Source organism: Ursus maritimus, unplaced genomic scaffold (genome assembly GCF_017311325.1).
Source record: "Ursus maritimus isolate PB19 unplaced genomic scaffold, ASM1731132v1 scaffold_17, whole genome shotgun sequence".
Classification (NCBI taxonomy): domain Eukaryota; kingdom Metazoa; phylum Chordata; class Mammalia; order Carnivora; family Ursidae; genus Ursus; species Ursus maritimus.
Genome location: NW_024424119.1, coordinates 59,708,865 through 59,724,316, shown reverse-complemented (window position 1 = coordinate 59,724,316; position 15,452 = coordinate 59,708,865). Strand labels below are relative to the sequence as shown.

The 15,452-nt window shown below is 65.7% G+C and overlaps 2 protein-coding genes across 2 annotated transcripts; both read left to right on the top strand.

Moving 5' to 3' along the window:
• Nucleotides 1–269: 269 nt before the first annotated feature.
• On the top strand, nucleotides 270–10,216 carry ENTPD2 (ectonucleoside triphosphate diphosphohydrolase 2). The gene is made up of 10 exons (XM_040632249.1): nucleotides 270–450; nucleotides 1,793–1,910; nucleotides 2,421–2,571; nucleotides 2,733–2,892; nucleotides 2,978–3,205; nucleotides 3,679–3,933; nucleotides 4,018–4,137; nucleotides 4,883–5,017; nucleotides 5,098–6,914; nucleotides 10,134–10,216. Exons 1-9 carry the CDS (start codon nucleotides 334–336, stop codon nucleotides 5,299–5,301), a joined length of 1,488 nt encoding a protein of 495 aa, XP_040488183.1. The 5' UTR covers nucleotides 270–333; the 3' UTR covers nucleotides 5,302–6,914; nucleotides 10,134–10,216.
• NPDC1 (neural proliferation, differentiation and control 1) lies at nucleotides 7,286–13,066 on the top strand. The gene is made up of 9 exons (XM_040632250.1): nucleotides 7,286–7,532; nucleotides 10,134–10,280; nucleotides 11,389–11,523; nucleotides 11,646–11,816; nucleotides 11,902–11,968; nucleotides 12,045–12,129; nucleotides 12,208–12,287; nucleotides 12,479–12,575; nucleotides 12,676–13,066. Exons 1-9 carry the CDS (start codon nucleotides 7,421–7,423, stop codon nucleotides 12,742–12,744), a joined length of 963 nt encoding a protein of 320 aa, XP_040488184.1. The 5' UTR covers nucleotides 7,286–7,420; the 3' UTR covers nucleotides 12,745–13,066.
• Nucleotides 13,067–15,452: the final 2,386 nt, after the last annotated feature.

The following is a 15,452-nucleotide window of genomic DNA, read 5'->3' as shown; positions in this document are numbered from 1 at the left end:
CGCGAGTGCCGCCAGGCAGATCCTGGTAGCCTGCGCTAGGGGCCGGGGGACCCGTCCGAGTGGTGAATCTTTAGGACTGGGCGGACCGGAAGGAGGAGGGTGGGCGCTGGGAGGCGCGGTGCGGTGATTCAGCTGCAACTTCTCTCACCTGCGCTGGCGGGCGGTGGACGGGCGGCCAGCCGTGGGCGGTCCTGACCCGCCAGTGGGCGTGGCCAGTCGCGGACTGTGCCCGTTCGCGCCCCACCCCGGGCTCCTACCCCCCGGCCCCGGGCCCTCGGCCTCCCGCTCCCTGCAGCCCCTCGGACAACGCCTCGTCCGCCCGCGCGCCCGCCCATGGCTGGGAAGGTGCTGTCGCTGCTGCCGCCGTCGCTGCTGGCCGCGGCGGGCCTCGCCGGGCTTCTGCTGCTGTGCGTCCCCACCCGCGACGTCCGGGAGCTGCCTGCCCTCAAGGTGCGCGCCCGGGCAGCCGGCGCCGTCCGCGGAGCAGCGGGCCCCCGCCGGGAGACTCGGACCTGAGCAGCGCCAGGCTGCGCCCTCGTGGCAGCCCGGGACCCCCCACCCGCGCCGCGCTGCGCTCCGGGCCCGGCGGGGTGGAGTCCTGGGAACTCCCCGCTCGCCGCCTCCGCGGTGGAGCCTGTCACGGGCGCGGCCAGGGAGCTGTCTCTCCGCTCCCCAGATGCAGCCCCCGGACGCCCCAGGCTGCGGCTGGGCCCGTGGCTCCTAGCCCCATGCGGCCCCTAGGGACGCATCTGCTCCAGGTTCAGCCACAGGCGCTGGAGCCTAGGGATCCCTCCCCACCTACCGGGAGGCCCTGACAGTGCGGGGTGCGGGGGGGAGGGGGGCGGGAGGCTGCTCTGGAGGGGCGCCTGGCAGGGCAGGCCCGGCTGGTTCTAAAGGAGTTTGGGTGGACAAAGCCAGATCTCGCACCAGTCTCCAGGAGTCCCGCCGACTCCCTTGACCCTTTTTTGGACTTGTGCAAGAGCGGTTGGTGTGGGTCTGTGGGTGCTGCAAGCCCTGGGGGCCCAGGATGGGAGGTCACAGGGGTGGGTGCTCTGTAGCCAAGAGCAAGGACTAGGTGGGGCTGGGGCTGGGTCCGGGTCCGGGTCCGGGTCCAGGGTGTCGGAATAGGATTAGTGTGCTGATGCTGCTGTTCCCAGGTTGCGGAAGAGGACTGGACTGGCCCCTCTCTGGGCTCAAGAGGACATGTTCTCCAGTGAGGTTCTCACTGTGGGAATCCGGGCCCTTGGGAGGTAGCCCTTGTGATTGCAAGGAGGCCCACGCACTCTTCTCGGCTGGGCAGGACCCAGCTCTTGCTGGTACTGGCTTCGAGGCTCAGGGAGGGGGTGTCTTCAGGCACGCTTCCAGATCCTGAGGTTGGGCTGAGGTCGGAGAGGTGGGGACAGAGAAGAGGAAGAAAGAGTGGGTGGAGGGGGTTCCTGCAGCCGGGTTTCTCCTTTTTTGGAACCTGGGGACCTCATGTTCCCAGGGCAAGGTTCCAAGGGTGATCCCAGGACTCCTCTGACCCTGACAGAGCTCCTCAGCTTGCCCTTGCTAGGAAGGTTCCTGCAGTCAGAAGAGAAGAGGCTCCAGGCCATCTCCCCTTGCCTGCCCCCATTCTCTCCCCAACCAAGCTGTGTCTCTGTGGTTGTCCCTGCCACCCGAGCCCCAGTACTTTGTTCTGAAGGTTCCAACCTTGCCACGGGGTGGGGTAGGGTACAGAGCTGGGGGAGCCAAAGGGCATGGCCTCAGACCCCACCTCCATGGCAGACCCCACCCTCACCCCCATTCCCAGTACGGCATTGTCCTGGACGCTGGCTCTTCCCACACATCCATGTTCATCTACAAGTGGCTCGCGGACAAGGAGAATGACACAGGCATTGTGGGCCAGCACAGCTCCTGTGATGTGCACGGTAAGGTCCCCTGAGCGCTAGGCACCCCTGGTCTGGACACCCACTCATTGTAGGGCCTCAGGCGCCCTCTCTGGCCTCAGCCCCCAGAGTCTTGATGCCTCCTTTGTTCGATGGCTGGGGCCTGCTCCAGGAAGGAGCTGCAGGAGCCTCTAAAAGAGAGGCTAGGGGCAGTTCATTCTAGAAAGTAAGCCCCAGGTGGTGACTGGGAGGTTGGGCCTTGCGTGGCCCAAGACTGGCACACCCAGGCAGGCCCCTGAGGAGGCAAGGCCAGACTGACAATGCCTAGTGCTTTATCCTGGCACCTGTGTGCACACCCATGGACAGGCAGCGGCCTGAGAGACTGAGTGGCCCCCAGGCAGGTGGGCCCCTTTGTCTCCGAGAGCTGGAGCTGGGAAGGCGTGTCTAAGCTGCCACCTGGTTGGGTGGCCCAAGGTCCCCAATCCTCCTGGCCCATGGCTCACGATAGGGGCTGCCTATCGCGCCTGGGCCCATTTCCCTGTCTCCCTCTAGGAGGAGGCATCTCCAGCTATGCAGACAACCCGTCCAGGGCCGGCCAGAGTCTTGCTGAGTGCTTGGATCAGGCGCTTCAGGAGGTGCCCAAAGAGAGACACGTGAGCACGCCCCTGTACCTGGGAGCCACAGCGGGCATGCGTCTGCTCAAGTGAGTGTGCCCGCCCCGACCTTCCTCATCGCCACGACAGCCTCAGCGCAGGGTGGGCCTGCACATCCCCAGCAGCGGCTCTGGGCAGACACGGGGCACCCCAGCAGCGGGATCTTGGCTACTTGGGGAGGATGCCCTTCAGAATTCTCCCTGTGTTACAGCCTGACCAGTCCAGAGGCCTCGGCCAATGTGCTCGCAGCTGTGACCCAGACGCTGACCCAGTATCCCTTTGACTTCCGTGGTGCCCACATCCTCTCGGGCCAGGACGAGGGGGTGTTTGGTTGGGTGACCACCAACTACCTGCTGGAGAACTTCATCAAGGTGGGCCTGATGGCCAGCCCAATGAGCTGGGGGCGGGGGGCGTGGGACCCACCCACTGGCTGACCTCAACCTCCACTCCCCACAGTATGGCTGGGTGGGCCGGTGGTTCCGGCCAAGGAAGGGGACGCTGGGGGCCATGGACCTGGGGGGCGCCTCCACCCAGATCACCTTCGAGACGGCCAGCCCAGCTGAGGATCCAGCCAATGAGGTCCAGCTTCGGCTCTACGGCCAGCACTACCGCGTCTACACGCACAGCTTCCTCTGCTATGGCCGTGACCAGGTCCTCCGGAGGCTGCTGGCTGGTGCACTGCAGGTGCCCCATGAGCCCCGGCCCACCTGCACCACTGTGCCCTCCTGGAAGGAGGGGGGTGAGAAGAGATGGGAGCCAAGGGTGCAGAGCACAGCCTGGACTGAGGGGACTCCTCTAGGTAGCAGGACCCAAAGCTGGGCTTTAATCGGCTAGCAGGACAGATGCAGAGGGATCTTGCATGCGCAAAAGCCAGGTGGTGGGGGTGGGTCTGGTGAGTGCCTGGCTGGGGAGAAGGGAGGGCCAGGGTCGGGTCTCCAAAGGCCTTGGAGTGCCTGGCCAGGGGGGTGGGTTTTGTCCGGCAGACAATGGGGAGCCATGGATTACTCCTGAGCACAGACTCGATGTTACCCAAGTGGGACTTATGGGAGTTTCATAAGGCAGGTCCTCTGGGGAGGCTCTCCGAAGCCCTGGGCTGGGGACGGCAGGTGGTGCTTGGCGTAGGGGTGATGCCTACCGCACCCTTGCACTCCCCCCAGACCCATGGCTTCCACCCTTGCTGGCCGAGGGGCTATTCCAACCAAGTACTGCTTGGGGATGTGTATGAGTCTCCATGCACTGCGGCCCAGCGGCCCCAGGCCTTCAACAGCAGCACCAGGGTCAACTTGTCCGGGACTAGCGACCCTGCCCTCTGCCGTAGCCTCATCATGGGACTCTTCAATTTCTCCTCCTGCCGCTTCTCTCGATGTTCCTTTAATGGCATCTTCCAGCCCCCTGTGGCTGGGAACTTCATCGTGAGTCCAGGGGATGGGGGCGTGGGCCGGCCGGTGCCCGGTGGCATGTGGGGTCTGCTCTCAGTGTGACTGTACCCCTCGCAGGCCTTCTCTGCCTTCTTCTATACCATGGACTTCCTGAGGACGGCGATGGGGCTGCCTGTGGCAACCTTGCAGCAGCTGGAGGCAGCGGTGGCCACGGTCTGCAACCAGACGTGGAGTGAGGTGAGGCCTCCTCCCCGCTCCTCCAGGGCTGCGCCAGAGGGCCCAGCCAGCCAGCATCGGGCCTCCCTGACCAAGATCTGGAGGACAGAGGGCATAGCAAAGGCCCTGTGGTAGCAGGGCACATGGAGTGAAGTGGGGTGGGGAATGGCTGTAGCGGGTAGGACTGGCAGGGCTTAGCGGTAGGGGAGCCAGGGTTCGAAGACAACTTCCAGGTTCCTGGCTTCTGCCACTAGTCAGACGCGTGCCAAGTAAAGGAAGTGGTGTTTGCACAGGTGGAGCGTGGGGTGCCTGCCAAACCTCAGGAGAAACACAGTGTCTCCAGGCTCTGGTGGTGACAGAGGCCCCATCCTGTCTTCTCTGTGTCTACTCTCAGGCAGACATGGACGGGGTGGGAAGTGGGGGGCAAAGGGCGAGACCAAAGTCCATGCTGAGGCCTGGTGCTTCTCCTGGGCCCCTGACCTCGCACTAAGGTTGCTGCCAGCGTGCTGCTCCCTGGGTGGTCGTCCCCGCTGTCCCCTCGAGGCCCACCGCCAAAGCGGGGGTAGCCTGCTGCCATCCCAAAGTCACACTTGGTCCTGGAGGGAACCGTCCGGCCGGGGGTGGCCCATTTGGCCCCTCATTGCCCGTGGGTGTGTGTGGGGGTGCACGCGTGCAGCACACCGCCGGCCACCCCTGCTCGTGGTGCAAGATGTCCAGGTGGCCACTGGCCCAGCAGTCTCCCAACAGTCTTCCCCGTGCGTCCCAGCTGCAGGCTCGGGCCCCGGGGGAGCGGGCCCGCCTGCCCGATTACTGCGCGGGGGCCATGTTCGTGCAGCAGCTGCTGAGCCGCGGCTACGGCTTCCACGAGCGCGCCTTCGGAGGGGTGACCTTCCAGAAGAAGGTGGGAGCCGGAGCTCCGGGGCGCGGAGGGGCGGGGCTCCCGGGCTGCGCGGAGGCTGAGGCCGTGCCCCTCGCCCGCAGGCCGGGGACACCGCGGTCGGCTGGGCGCTCGGCTACATGCTGAACCTGACCAACCTGATCCCCGCCGAGCCGCCGGCGCTGCGCAAGGGCACAGACCTCGGCGCCTGGCTCGTCCTGGTCCTGCTCTTCGCCGCCATGCTCCTGGCCGCGCTCCTGCTGCTGCTGCGCCGGGCGCGCTCGGCCAAGCCGTCGAGCGCCATCTAGCGGCGCGCTGGGGGCGCGCCGCCGCCGCGTCTCCCCGCACCCCCACCCGGCCCTCACCCCACCCCATGTCCCCGCCACGCTGCCCAGACCCAGACGGGGACGCTGGCGCGCACGCCCACGGGGGCCGGGCTGCGAGGCGGGGACCGAGTCCAGCCGTGCCTGCCCGCTCCAGCACCCTCCAGCCTTCAAGGCCTCCCGCTCCTCCTCCTCTCCCTGGGGGTGGGGGAGTCAGACACCCCGCAGCCTTCGGCCGGGGACTTCAGGGCAGGGTGTGCAGGGAGTGGACCTAGGACCCCGGGAGCACCCCCACCCTCCGGGGTCTGGGTCTGTGTGAGGGGGACAGTCGGAGCCCACAGGGTGAGAGTGCAGCACCTACTTGTGAAAATTGTGTAATAAAGTCTTCTTTCTAGAGCACTGGAGAGAATGTTGGTGGGGTGGGACCTCCTTGCGGCCGCTGCCCTCCCTCCGCACAGCTGTGTTGGCCGGGAAGACCCACTGCTAGTCCCAAGGGGGGCCCGGGCTCCTCCTGCTTCCTTCTTCTCTGGGCCCAGACACAGCCATGAGGGTCCTGCTCCCCGGCTGGCGGCTGGGCCTGCAGAGAGCCCCCGAGGCCCTTGAGGGTGACGTGGCCAGCAGGGCCCCCACAGCACCTCCAGATCCGAGTCCGCAAGACTGGAGGCAGAGCCCTGGCCTAGACTTGGCCTGGGGGTCAGGGTGGGGAGCTGGAGGTGGTGGAAGGGGGAGGTAGTGGGCGAGGCAGCTGCCTAGAGCACTCAGAGCTGGAAGGGACGGGGGGACGGGGGCCTCGACAGGAAGGGGAGCTGGGGGACGTGGGGACGGGGGCCTCGACAGGAAGGGGTGCTGGGGGACGTTGGAATGAGGACAGGGGGGTGCAGGGCCCCACTGCTCAGAGAGAAGCACACTGAGAGGAGCCTGGCTGTACAGCCCAGGAGCCGTCCCGCGGGGACACAGCTCCCCCCACCTGCGGCTCCCGCAGCCCCTGCTGGAAGCACTGTTTCATCCAGCGTGGGAAGGCATGGTTTTGGCCGCGTCTCCCTGCCCCCCAGGCACTGTCACTTTCTCGACAGTGAGCGCAGACACTATTGCTGTCCGGTCAGTGGCCTGCGGGGAGAACCACGGAGCTTGTCCTGCTCACGCACCCCCACCTTCTGCGGGGTTTCGGGGTTTCCAGCCCTTCACAACCCTGGAGGCAGCCAGCTCTCTGGAGCTCTGAGGCACAAAGGGCTGAGGGGAAGCATTGGGTGTGGGGGGCTCCCCCTGTTCTCTCAGTGAGGTGAGTCAGAGGGAAGTTCCCCAGGTGGGGTGGGTGGCGTGCTCTCTGGGGCAACAGGTGCAGTGTGGGGGTGCACCCATAGCTGCTCCTTGTCGGGAGGCCTCGGGGAGCTAACGGCTGTCACCTAGGGACCGTGGACAGCTCCCAGCTGGCCCTCATCAGCCGCTCCACGTCACTCTTGCCCCCTGGTGGCCTCACTGAGAGCAGCCGCCCCCTTCCAACCACAGCGGTCACCAGCCGGCCTCGCTCTGGGCGTGTGTTTGCTTTGATCATGTGTCTCTGAGGACCCAGGGGCGACTTTGGACCCACCTTTCCATCTGTGCGTGCCTGGTGTCCCGGCGTTCCTGGGGCTCGCGCTCCAGGCCCCAGGCAGGCCCCTGCTCCCGCGGGGTGGAGGTTGGGGGTTGGATGGGAATTGGCGAGAGAGGGGACCCGAGGGGAGGGTATCCCGGGGAAGCCCACCCCAGGCCTAGGCGGGTATGGAGAGAACAGAGAAGGTCCCCGGCTGCAGAGGCCGCAGAAGTCGAGGGACCCCGAGGCCTGGAGCAAGGAGGTGGAATCAGAGCCCGAGGAAGGGGGAGGGGGCGCAACCTGGAGGCGCCGTCCCGCCCCCTCAGGTGGAGCGCGCAGGCGCACTCCCCAAGAGCCTCCGCCGCCGCGCCTGGATCCCGGATCCTTTGCCGCAGCGTCAGCGCCGCCGCCGCCTCCTTTCCTCCTCCGCCTCCGCCCCCCCCCTCCTCCGCCGCCTCCCCGACGCGGCGCCCGCAGCCCGCGCCGAGCCCCGGGCCGCGCGGTGCCATGCTGCCCCGGCGGCGGCGCTGAAGGATGGCGACACCCGTCCCTCCGCCCTCCCCGCGACACCTGCGGCTGTTGCGGCTGCTGCTCTCCGGCCTCGTCCTCGGCGCGGCCCTGCACGGTGCCTCCGCCGGCCGCCCGGGTGAGCGAGTGCGGCCGGCGCAGGCCGCGGGGCACCCCGGGCCCGGGATCGCCGGGCTGCGCGGCGCCGTCACCCTCCCCGCCGCCGCCCTAGCCCGGGCCGCAGGCCCCGCCTCGCCCGGGATGGGGTAAACAGGCCTGGCCCGGAGGGCGCGGCGCCGCGGCCACCGAAGGGCTCCGCCGGATGGGGCTTCTCCTGGGTTCCTGGCGGCGAAGCTGAAGTTCACGCGCGTCTTGTCTTTGTCTCTGATCCGTGGGCTTGTTCTGTCTGTGTCTGTGTCCGAGGAGCGTTCTCTCCGGGTGGGCCCGCCGCTGGGAATCCGTTCTGGGCGCGTCTCTGGGTGTGAGCTTCTTGGGCTCCGCGGGTGCCGGCGTGGCCCTGGGTGCCTGCCGGCCCTGCTGCTGGTGTCTGTCCTGGGGTCGGGGTCGCAGTGCCGGTCTGCCTGTCCCCATGCCTCAGGTGGTGTTGGGCACGAACCTTGTTTTGCAGCCGTGGGGGAGTCTGAACAGTCCCAGGCTTAGCGGCTTGTTCCGGCTTCAGCGGGGGGCAGGAGGCGCTGCCCTCGAGGGCCCTCATAAGCGCTAGGGGCAGACCTTGAGGACTCCAGGGTTCTGGGAGACCCGCCCTGCTTCCCAGATGGGCACCGAGGCTCCAGGCCAGCAAGTCTGCAGGAACCCAGGATCCAAAACGCACCCCCACCCCAGGGCTGAACCGGGAGACTGTGCTCATACATTCCTTTACTTCTGGCAGCAACATAGGAGGGGTGCTATTCTTAGCCCGTTTTACAGATGAGAAAACTGAGGTACAAAGAAGTTAAGTGACTGGTAGGTGGCACAGCTGGAATGCCAGCCTGGGCCTTGTGGCTCTGTATGGCCCCAAGAGGCCATACCAGGGCAGGCCTCCTCCTGTACATAGCACCCCTGAACAGGAGGCGAGAGCACGGCTGACCAAGGATAATGGAGGCTGCCTGCGGAGAACCTGGCTCTGGGGCATGCAGGGTGGGGCCTCCTGAGGAAATGGAGCGTGGCCTCTGTGCCAAGCCCCTGGGGTGGGCCGGTGCCGCGAACGCTCCCAGATGCTGGGTGTGGTGCCAGCCACTCTCCAGCTGCCGCTGTTCCTGGGATCTCTCCCTGCACCCCGAGGCTGGAGTGGGGACTTTCCCATGGTTAGCCAGGCAGCAGCCCTGTCTTTCTAGGCTGGGGGCTTGGGAGTGTAGGGAGGCCTCTGGAACCCAGACCCTGGAACCAACTTAGTACCTCAGGCCTCTACCCTTGGCCTGCGCATTCTGGGTTCTCAGCACCTGGAGCAGGACTGCCTAACTCCCCAGGCACCCCAGCTGGTGGGTGGGGTTCAGACTGATGTGCTGGCCCATGCTTAACGTTTGACTAGCCCACGCCCCAGGCCAGCTCTCTGATACTGGTGCCTGATCCAGGTAGTACAGGATGGGGTCCATTGGATGGCAGTCCGCCTGCTGGCTGCAAGGGCTGCTGGAACTTCCTGCCTACAGACAGAAGGCTGGGAGTGTCAGGTTACCAAGGAAACCGAGTCAGGCCAGCCAAGGTCCGGAGAAGGACAGAGCCAGCACTCCCTGATCCCCCATGAACCTTGGGCCCCAGTGGCCCTCCTGCAGTGTGGGGTGGGGGCTAGGCCGAGAGGAATAATCCTGGTCCTCCAGAGACACCCCATCCCAGACTCCCCAGCCAGGACTGACAGTCCTGCTGGGTATCTTCCTGGGTCCTCTGACTCTGCTGCCCTGTAACGGGGGCCAGTGTCCCAGGCCTCAGGGCATTCCCTAGCTTTGAGGCAACTCACCTTCTGTATCCCAGAAGGGAAACTGAGGCATAAAGGGCCACTGCTTTCCATCCCCCAGCATCAGGATGGGACCCATTGGCCATCTATACAGGACACGACAGTTTGGGCCCAACGTCCCAGGGACTCCCCAGTCCCTGGCAGTATGAGTGACCCGGTGGGAGTGACCCTGGCCTGGCTTTTGTATTTCAAGCAAAATTGCTGACCCCATTCTAGGTCTCCCCAGCCCAGCAGCTTCTCTGCTCTGGAGACAAGCCAGAGATCAGACACGGGGGGAGTGACTGTCTTTCCTTGTTCTGTGCCATCTTCCGGCTCTCTGTAGGGCTGTGGGATGACATGATGGGACTTGCAGGGCAGCCCTGAGGTGGTGGGAGAGGTGGGTGAGACTTGGGCCCCACCTTCTAGGGCTCCCAGTCTGGATGGAGGGTCCGGGGCTTGCTCGGGGCATGTTGAGACGGGAGGCAGGACCTACAGGGCTGCACGGCCCTGGCCAGGAGAGCTGGTACCGCCCAGACAGTGAGGGACAGCTTCCGCCCAGGGCTGGCTGAGGCCTGGAACGTGGACTCTAGGGAGTGGGTGGGGCAGGGGAGTTCTGATAAGTGTCCGGACTGCTTGTCTTCCTGGCCCTGATCTCTGGCTGTTGAGAGGAAGGGCCTGCCCAGAACAATGGCCGGAGCCAGGCCAGACTGGGTCAGCTCTGTGGGGGAGGGGTGGCCAGGGCAGGACCGCCTCTGTACTGGGGCTGAGCTGAGCAGGGCGGTGATCCGACTTTGGCTTCTGCTTCCTTCCTAGATGCAGCTGCCTGTCCTGGGAGCCTGGACTGCGCCCTGAAGAGGCGGGCACGGTGCCCCCCAGGCGCGCATGTCTGTGGGCCCTGCCTTCAGCCCTTCCAGGAAGACCAACAAGGGCTCTGTGTGCCCAGGATGCACCGGCCCGTGGGTACGGGAGAGAAGGATGTGCTTCCCCCCTCCGCTGCCCTGATACGTTTGCCACTCAGCCTCCGCTCCTGGGTCCCCTGAGCTTCCTTGGGTGCCGGAGACGTGTATGTCTCCCAGTGGCCTGGGGATTTTTCCGAAGAGCAGCAGCCCAGAGCCTGGCAGCGGGCCGAGGTGTGGGGCAGTTAGCCCCTGCCACGGCAAGGGGTGTCCAGTGTGAAATGCTGGGGTGATCCCAGGAGGGAAGGAGTCAGAGTTCCCCATCCCCCCACCCCGGGCTACCTGGGCCCCCTGCCCTGTGTGGCCTCTTTCTCCATGGCTCACTCTTCCTGTGCAATCCGTGTGCCTCACCCGGCGATCTGAGCCCAGAATGTCTGGACAGCCAGCCAGATGCTGAATGACTTCAGGTGTGATGGGGCATTACAGAGGGATGCTGGGGGTGCGGAAGTCAGCTGGGGCAGGAGGACCTTCCTGGAGGAGGAGCACATTCCTGGCAGTGAGGGGGACCGGGGAATGAGATGGACAGGCCTGCTTTAGAAGGTGGCAGTCGCTCTGCTCTTTCCCTGCTCTGCAGAGTGTCTCCTGGGAGCCTCTGTCTGGACTGTGGGGCCTGTGGCAGAGACAAGGGGGGCCCAGCCACCAGCCCCATCCCGACAGCTGCTCTCAGTTCCTACTGATTAACTAGTGGGGGTGGGGGGGACAGAATGGGGCCTATCCCCTCTCCTTCCTGTCTTGGGAGAGAAGGGGTGGAGTGATGCATGGGCAACAGGTAGGGTGAGGGGCACCCCTTCCCTTTTCCTTCTGGCCTTTACGCATTCCCCTGACACCTCCACTCCATTGCCCCCCACCCCTACTTTCCTGGGAAAGCTGCTGCTCACATGGACTGTCTTCAGCTGTCACCAAGTCAGCCCAGGATGGCCAGGGGTTGCAGGCTGGTACCGGGTCCTCTGGCCACCAGCCATGCCTGTGAGGAGCCTGGAGGGAGGAGGAGGCCTTGGGTGGGGAGTCTGGCTCCTGGATGGACCTCAGATCCTCTGGAGGGTCACCAGCAGCTGCTGTTGCCAGGGCAGGGCTGGGGGCCTCTCCACCTGATGGCCCCTCGCCCTCTCCAGGGGAGAGCCTGCCCGGGCCCAGACTGGAAGATGAGATTGACTTCCTGGCCCAGGAGCTGGCCCAGCAGGAGCCTCGGCACTCCATGCTCACGGCCCAGCCCCAGCCTGAAGGGGGACAGCGGCAGCTGGAGCCCGGTGAGACCCAGCCCATTCCCCCCCCCCCGGGGGGGGGGAGGGGCTCCCCGGCTCCCCGGCTCCCCACCGCTTTTGACCCCAGGCTGGTCCTAGTGTTCTAACCTGCCTTCTCTCTGCAGCAGCCACCCTGGGGCTCTCACAGCGCCGCCAGGGCCCTGACCTGAGCCCCCCCTCCACTCGGGGAGCCCCTGCACCCACGCCCCACACCACCTTGGGCTCCCCTGTGTCGTCTGTGCCGGTGCACGTGGCCCCCTTGGAGCCCCGGGGCGGGCGCGGTGACGGACTCGCCCTCGGTAGGTCTGTAGGTCCGTAGGTCTCGGTGGGCAGGAGACAGGGTCCCGCCCGAAAGGCCGCCCTCACCGCGCCCCCTCCCCGCAGTGCTCGTCGTGGCGTGCTCGGTAGCCGGCGCGGCCGCCCTCGCCGTGGCGGCTCTCTGCTGGTGCAGGTGAGCTCGGGGCGGGCCAGGCGGACGGGGGACGGCGGGCGGCGACTCCGCGGGTCTCAGGCTCCACTCCCCGCAGGCTGCAGCGAGACATCCGCCTGACCCAGAAGGCCGACTACGCGGCCCCGCAGGCGCCGGGCTCCCCCGCGACGCCTGGGATCTCGGTGCGTGGCCCCGCCCCGGCCCCGCCCCTCCGGCCCTCGCCGCCGAGGCCTGACCCCCCCTGCCCTCTCCCCGCGCAGCCCGGCGACCAGAGGCTGGCGCACAGCGCCGAGATGTACCACTACCAGCACCAGAGGCAGCAGATGCGGTGCCTGGAGCGGTGAGAGGCCCCCCCAGTCCGCCCACGCCCACACTGGCCACTGCACCCCGGGCACCCTGCCCCGTGCTCGGCCTGCCCAGCCCCCGCTCCCCGGCTCTGGGCCGAGGTCCGCCGAGCCCCTCTCCCCCGCAGTCAGAACCACGGGCCCCCGGAGGGTGTGGGAGGACCTAGCGATCCTGCCCCCTACCCAGGCATAAAGAGCCGCCCAAGGAGCTGGAGTCGTTGTCCTCAGACGAGGAGAACGAGGACGGTGATTTCACGGTGTATGAGTGCCCAGGCCTGGCCCCGGTGAGTCCTGCGGCAGGAGCCCCGGGCCGGGCGGTGGGAGTGGGGTGGGGACTCCCCCGTGCGCCCTCATCCCCCGCCTGCCTGACACCGGCCTTCACAGACCGGAGAGATGGAGGTCCGGAACCCGCTGTTCGACCACTCCTCGCTGTCCGTGCCCCTGCCGCAGTGACCTGAAGGCTGCCGCTCCCTTCTCCCGGACTGCATGGCCCACGGGTGGGGCGGGGCAGGGCTCAGCGTTTCCCATTAAAGAGACCGTGTTCTGACAGTGGGCGTGCTTGTGGCTGGGCCCGGGCACGGGGGTGGTGGTGGGGTGGGGGCGGGAACCCCTTATTGAGGAGACTCAACCCCCTTCTGCCAGGGACCTTCTCTTTCTTCTTGCACCTGTCCTCTTGAGTCTGAACCCCGAAATGAGGGGCTAGGGAGAACCCTGAGACCAGGCATGGATGAGGAATCCTGGAAACAAAACCAATTAAAATACATTTCAGACCCATCATCTTGGTGTATTGACCTCCATCCCACCATCTGGGGCTGTGGTGGATGGACCCTGTGGTGGAGGCCTGGGGCTTCCACCCACACTCTCAGAGATGGGGGGGGTGCATCTCTGTGCCCCTGCTTTGCTTGCAAAGGCTCTCTCACCCCCTGCTGGGTAAGAGAGGCTTTATTTTCCTACCAACACAGGATCACCCCCACCCTTTTCCTCCTGTAGACCTCACCCCGACTGAAACTTCTGTCTAAGTAGGGGAGGGGAGGAATGAGGTATAGAGCCAGGCTGATCTGGAGTTGGTACCACTCCCCAAAAGGTCCCATCCATGTATGCTGAAAAGAGCAAGGGTGTGAGGGCAGTGGACACCCGACCTCCATCTCTGCCGCTGTCCACCTGGGCCAGAAGTCAGGGAAGAAGAGGATGCAGGCCCTGGGTGTGGGTTTGTGATGGGAACCACAGAGGCCCCTGCAGCACATGTGGGGCTGAGGGATCTGAAGGGCACAGTCCCCATACAAGCCGATCAGGGTGGGCCGGGTGAGGAGGGAGAGGCAGCAGGGACCCTGAACGTCAGGAGCTGGGTGGTGGCCCACCCCCCAGCCACCCAGCCAGGAGCAAAGAGGCTGCTGGAAAGGAAGAACAACCTTCAGGTGAAGGCTCAGAACACGGGGCTGCACTGTGATCAATGGTGCAGAGGCGGGGTGGGGAGAGGGGCTTCTGGGGCTCAGGGAGCAGCAGGGCCTGCTGTGAATGGAGTGCAGGGATCGGACCTGTCTGCCCCGTTGAGGGTGGGGAGGGGAAAAGGTTGGATGCAGAAGCCCCTTGGTGGTTTTTAGGGGGTGGGTGTCCAGAGAATACTGAACTTCTGGCCCCTGGATAGATGGGGGCAGCCCTGAGAGGGGAAAACAAGGTCCATTTGGGACAGATGGGTTCCTGAGGAGGAACCGGTGGGCTGGGCTGGGGGAAATGGGTTTGCCCCTGCTTGGAGCGAGTGGCTTGTCCCAAAACATTACATCTCTAAGGCCAGGGCCCATCCAGACTAGGAAGTCTCTCCCTTCCACCCCGACTCCTGAGCTGTGGCCTTGGGCTGGCCCTCAGCTGGGAGCCTCAGTTTCCTTTCTGCGCACTGGTGTGGGAGATGGCAGGAGGCATGGGAGCTGGGAACCTGTGTGAGGTGAGGGCAGGCTGGAGAGGCTTGCCCATCCACCGTCACTTATCTGTGCCATCAGGGAAGGTAGCCAGGGAGGAAATGGGGCGTGGAGGAGTCCCAGCCTCACTCAAGAGGCCCAGGCAGTCTGGCTCGCCAACTGGCACCCACATACCCAGGTCCGGGAGGTTCCCCTTGACATCTGGGGTCAGGCGGAGTGTCAAGACGCTTGTCTTTGACACTTCCCGTGGGCCTGACCTGGGCAGAGAGCAGGCACCCGGGCTTTTCTAGCTTCTCAGAGGTTCCCAACCTGTCCCCGGGACCCTCGCTGGCTGCCTAGTCTCGGGGGCCTCAGGCAGGAGGGCCCCCCTTCCAGAGCAGCTGCAGTGAGACAGGACGGGAATGTCTGGGCCAGGGAGGGGAGGGCAGGGCTTGGGCTTCTCCAGGCGGTGGGGTCTCCCTCAGCCGGCTTACCTGGCACAGGGCCCTAAGCAGCTCCCACCTGCTTCCTTGGGCTTCCATTGGCCTCAGGCTAGCTCACACAGAGCCTGGCCCTGCTTTTGTCTGAACTACTACAACCACACTTTCTCCCAGAGTGCACCGGGCTGCTCTGCGGCAGGGGCCTAGGGTCCAGGGAAGCCCTAGCTCCACAGGGACTCTGGAGACCGCAATCCTGGGCAAGGGGCCCGTTAACTTTCTCTGCACCACCTGTAGCTTCAGAGCCCCCTGCTGCCATTCCCGCTGCCATGCTGGGGCCCCCGGCTCAAGAGTAACCTTCTTGGTACAAAAGCCCGATCTCGTCTCTGCCCTCAGAGCCCACTGTGCTTCTGCCCCTTAGCCAGCCTTCCCCGGCTTGGCATCCTGTCTGAGCATAGATGACAAAGGGTGACATTCCTACAGCCCAGCACAGACCCTGAGGTGACACTCATCTCTTTGGGGACACCGCCACGCCTGCGAGACCCTGGGGGTCAGACCACGCTGGGCACAGAATGTGGGGTGCTGTGGTCCCTTAGCCAAGACCCTATGAGGTGGGAACCTTTCCATCTACAGACTCCAGGAGGTGATGCTCTCCTCCTGCAGGTCAGACACACTTTCGTGTCAGCCTGGGTAGCTGGCTGGGCTGGTCCTGGATTCCTAGTCGCCCAGTGACACCCCCACGCCAGGTGAGCCGCCCCCCCCCCCCCCCCCCCCCGCGCCCCCCCCAGCCGCTGATCGGGTCCACCGGCTTCCTGGGGGCTAACCGTAACCC

Excerpts from the sequence above, each read along its gene's own strand:
- ENTPD2 (XM_040632249.1), top strand. The coding sequence starts at position 334 with ATGGCTGGGAAGGTGCTGTCGCTGCTGCCGCCGTCGCTGCTGGCCGCG. Across the intron at positions 2,572-2,732 it reads GCGGGCATGCGTCTGCTCAA|CCTGACCAGTCCAGAGGCCT; the intron begins GTGAGTGTGCCC and ends CCTGTGTTACAG. Across the intron at positions 3,206-3,678 it reads TGCTGGCTGGTGCACTGCAG|ACCCATGGCTTCCACCCTTG; the intron begins GTGCCCCATGAG and ends CACTCCCCCCAG.
- NPDC1 (XM_040632250.1), top strand. The coding sequence starts at position 7,421 with ATGGCGACACCCGTCCCTCCGCCCTCCCCGCGACACCTGCGGCTGTTG. Across the intron at positions 10,281-11,388 it reads CAGGATGCACCGGCCCGTGG|GGGAGAGCCTGCCCGGGCCC; the intron begins GTACGGGAGAGA and ends CGCCCTCTCCAG. Across the intron at positions 12,130-12,207 it reads CCGCGACGCCTGGGATCTCG|CCCGGCGACCAGAGGCTGGC; the intron begins GTGCGTGGCCCC and ends CTCCCCGCGCAG.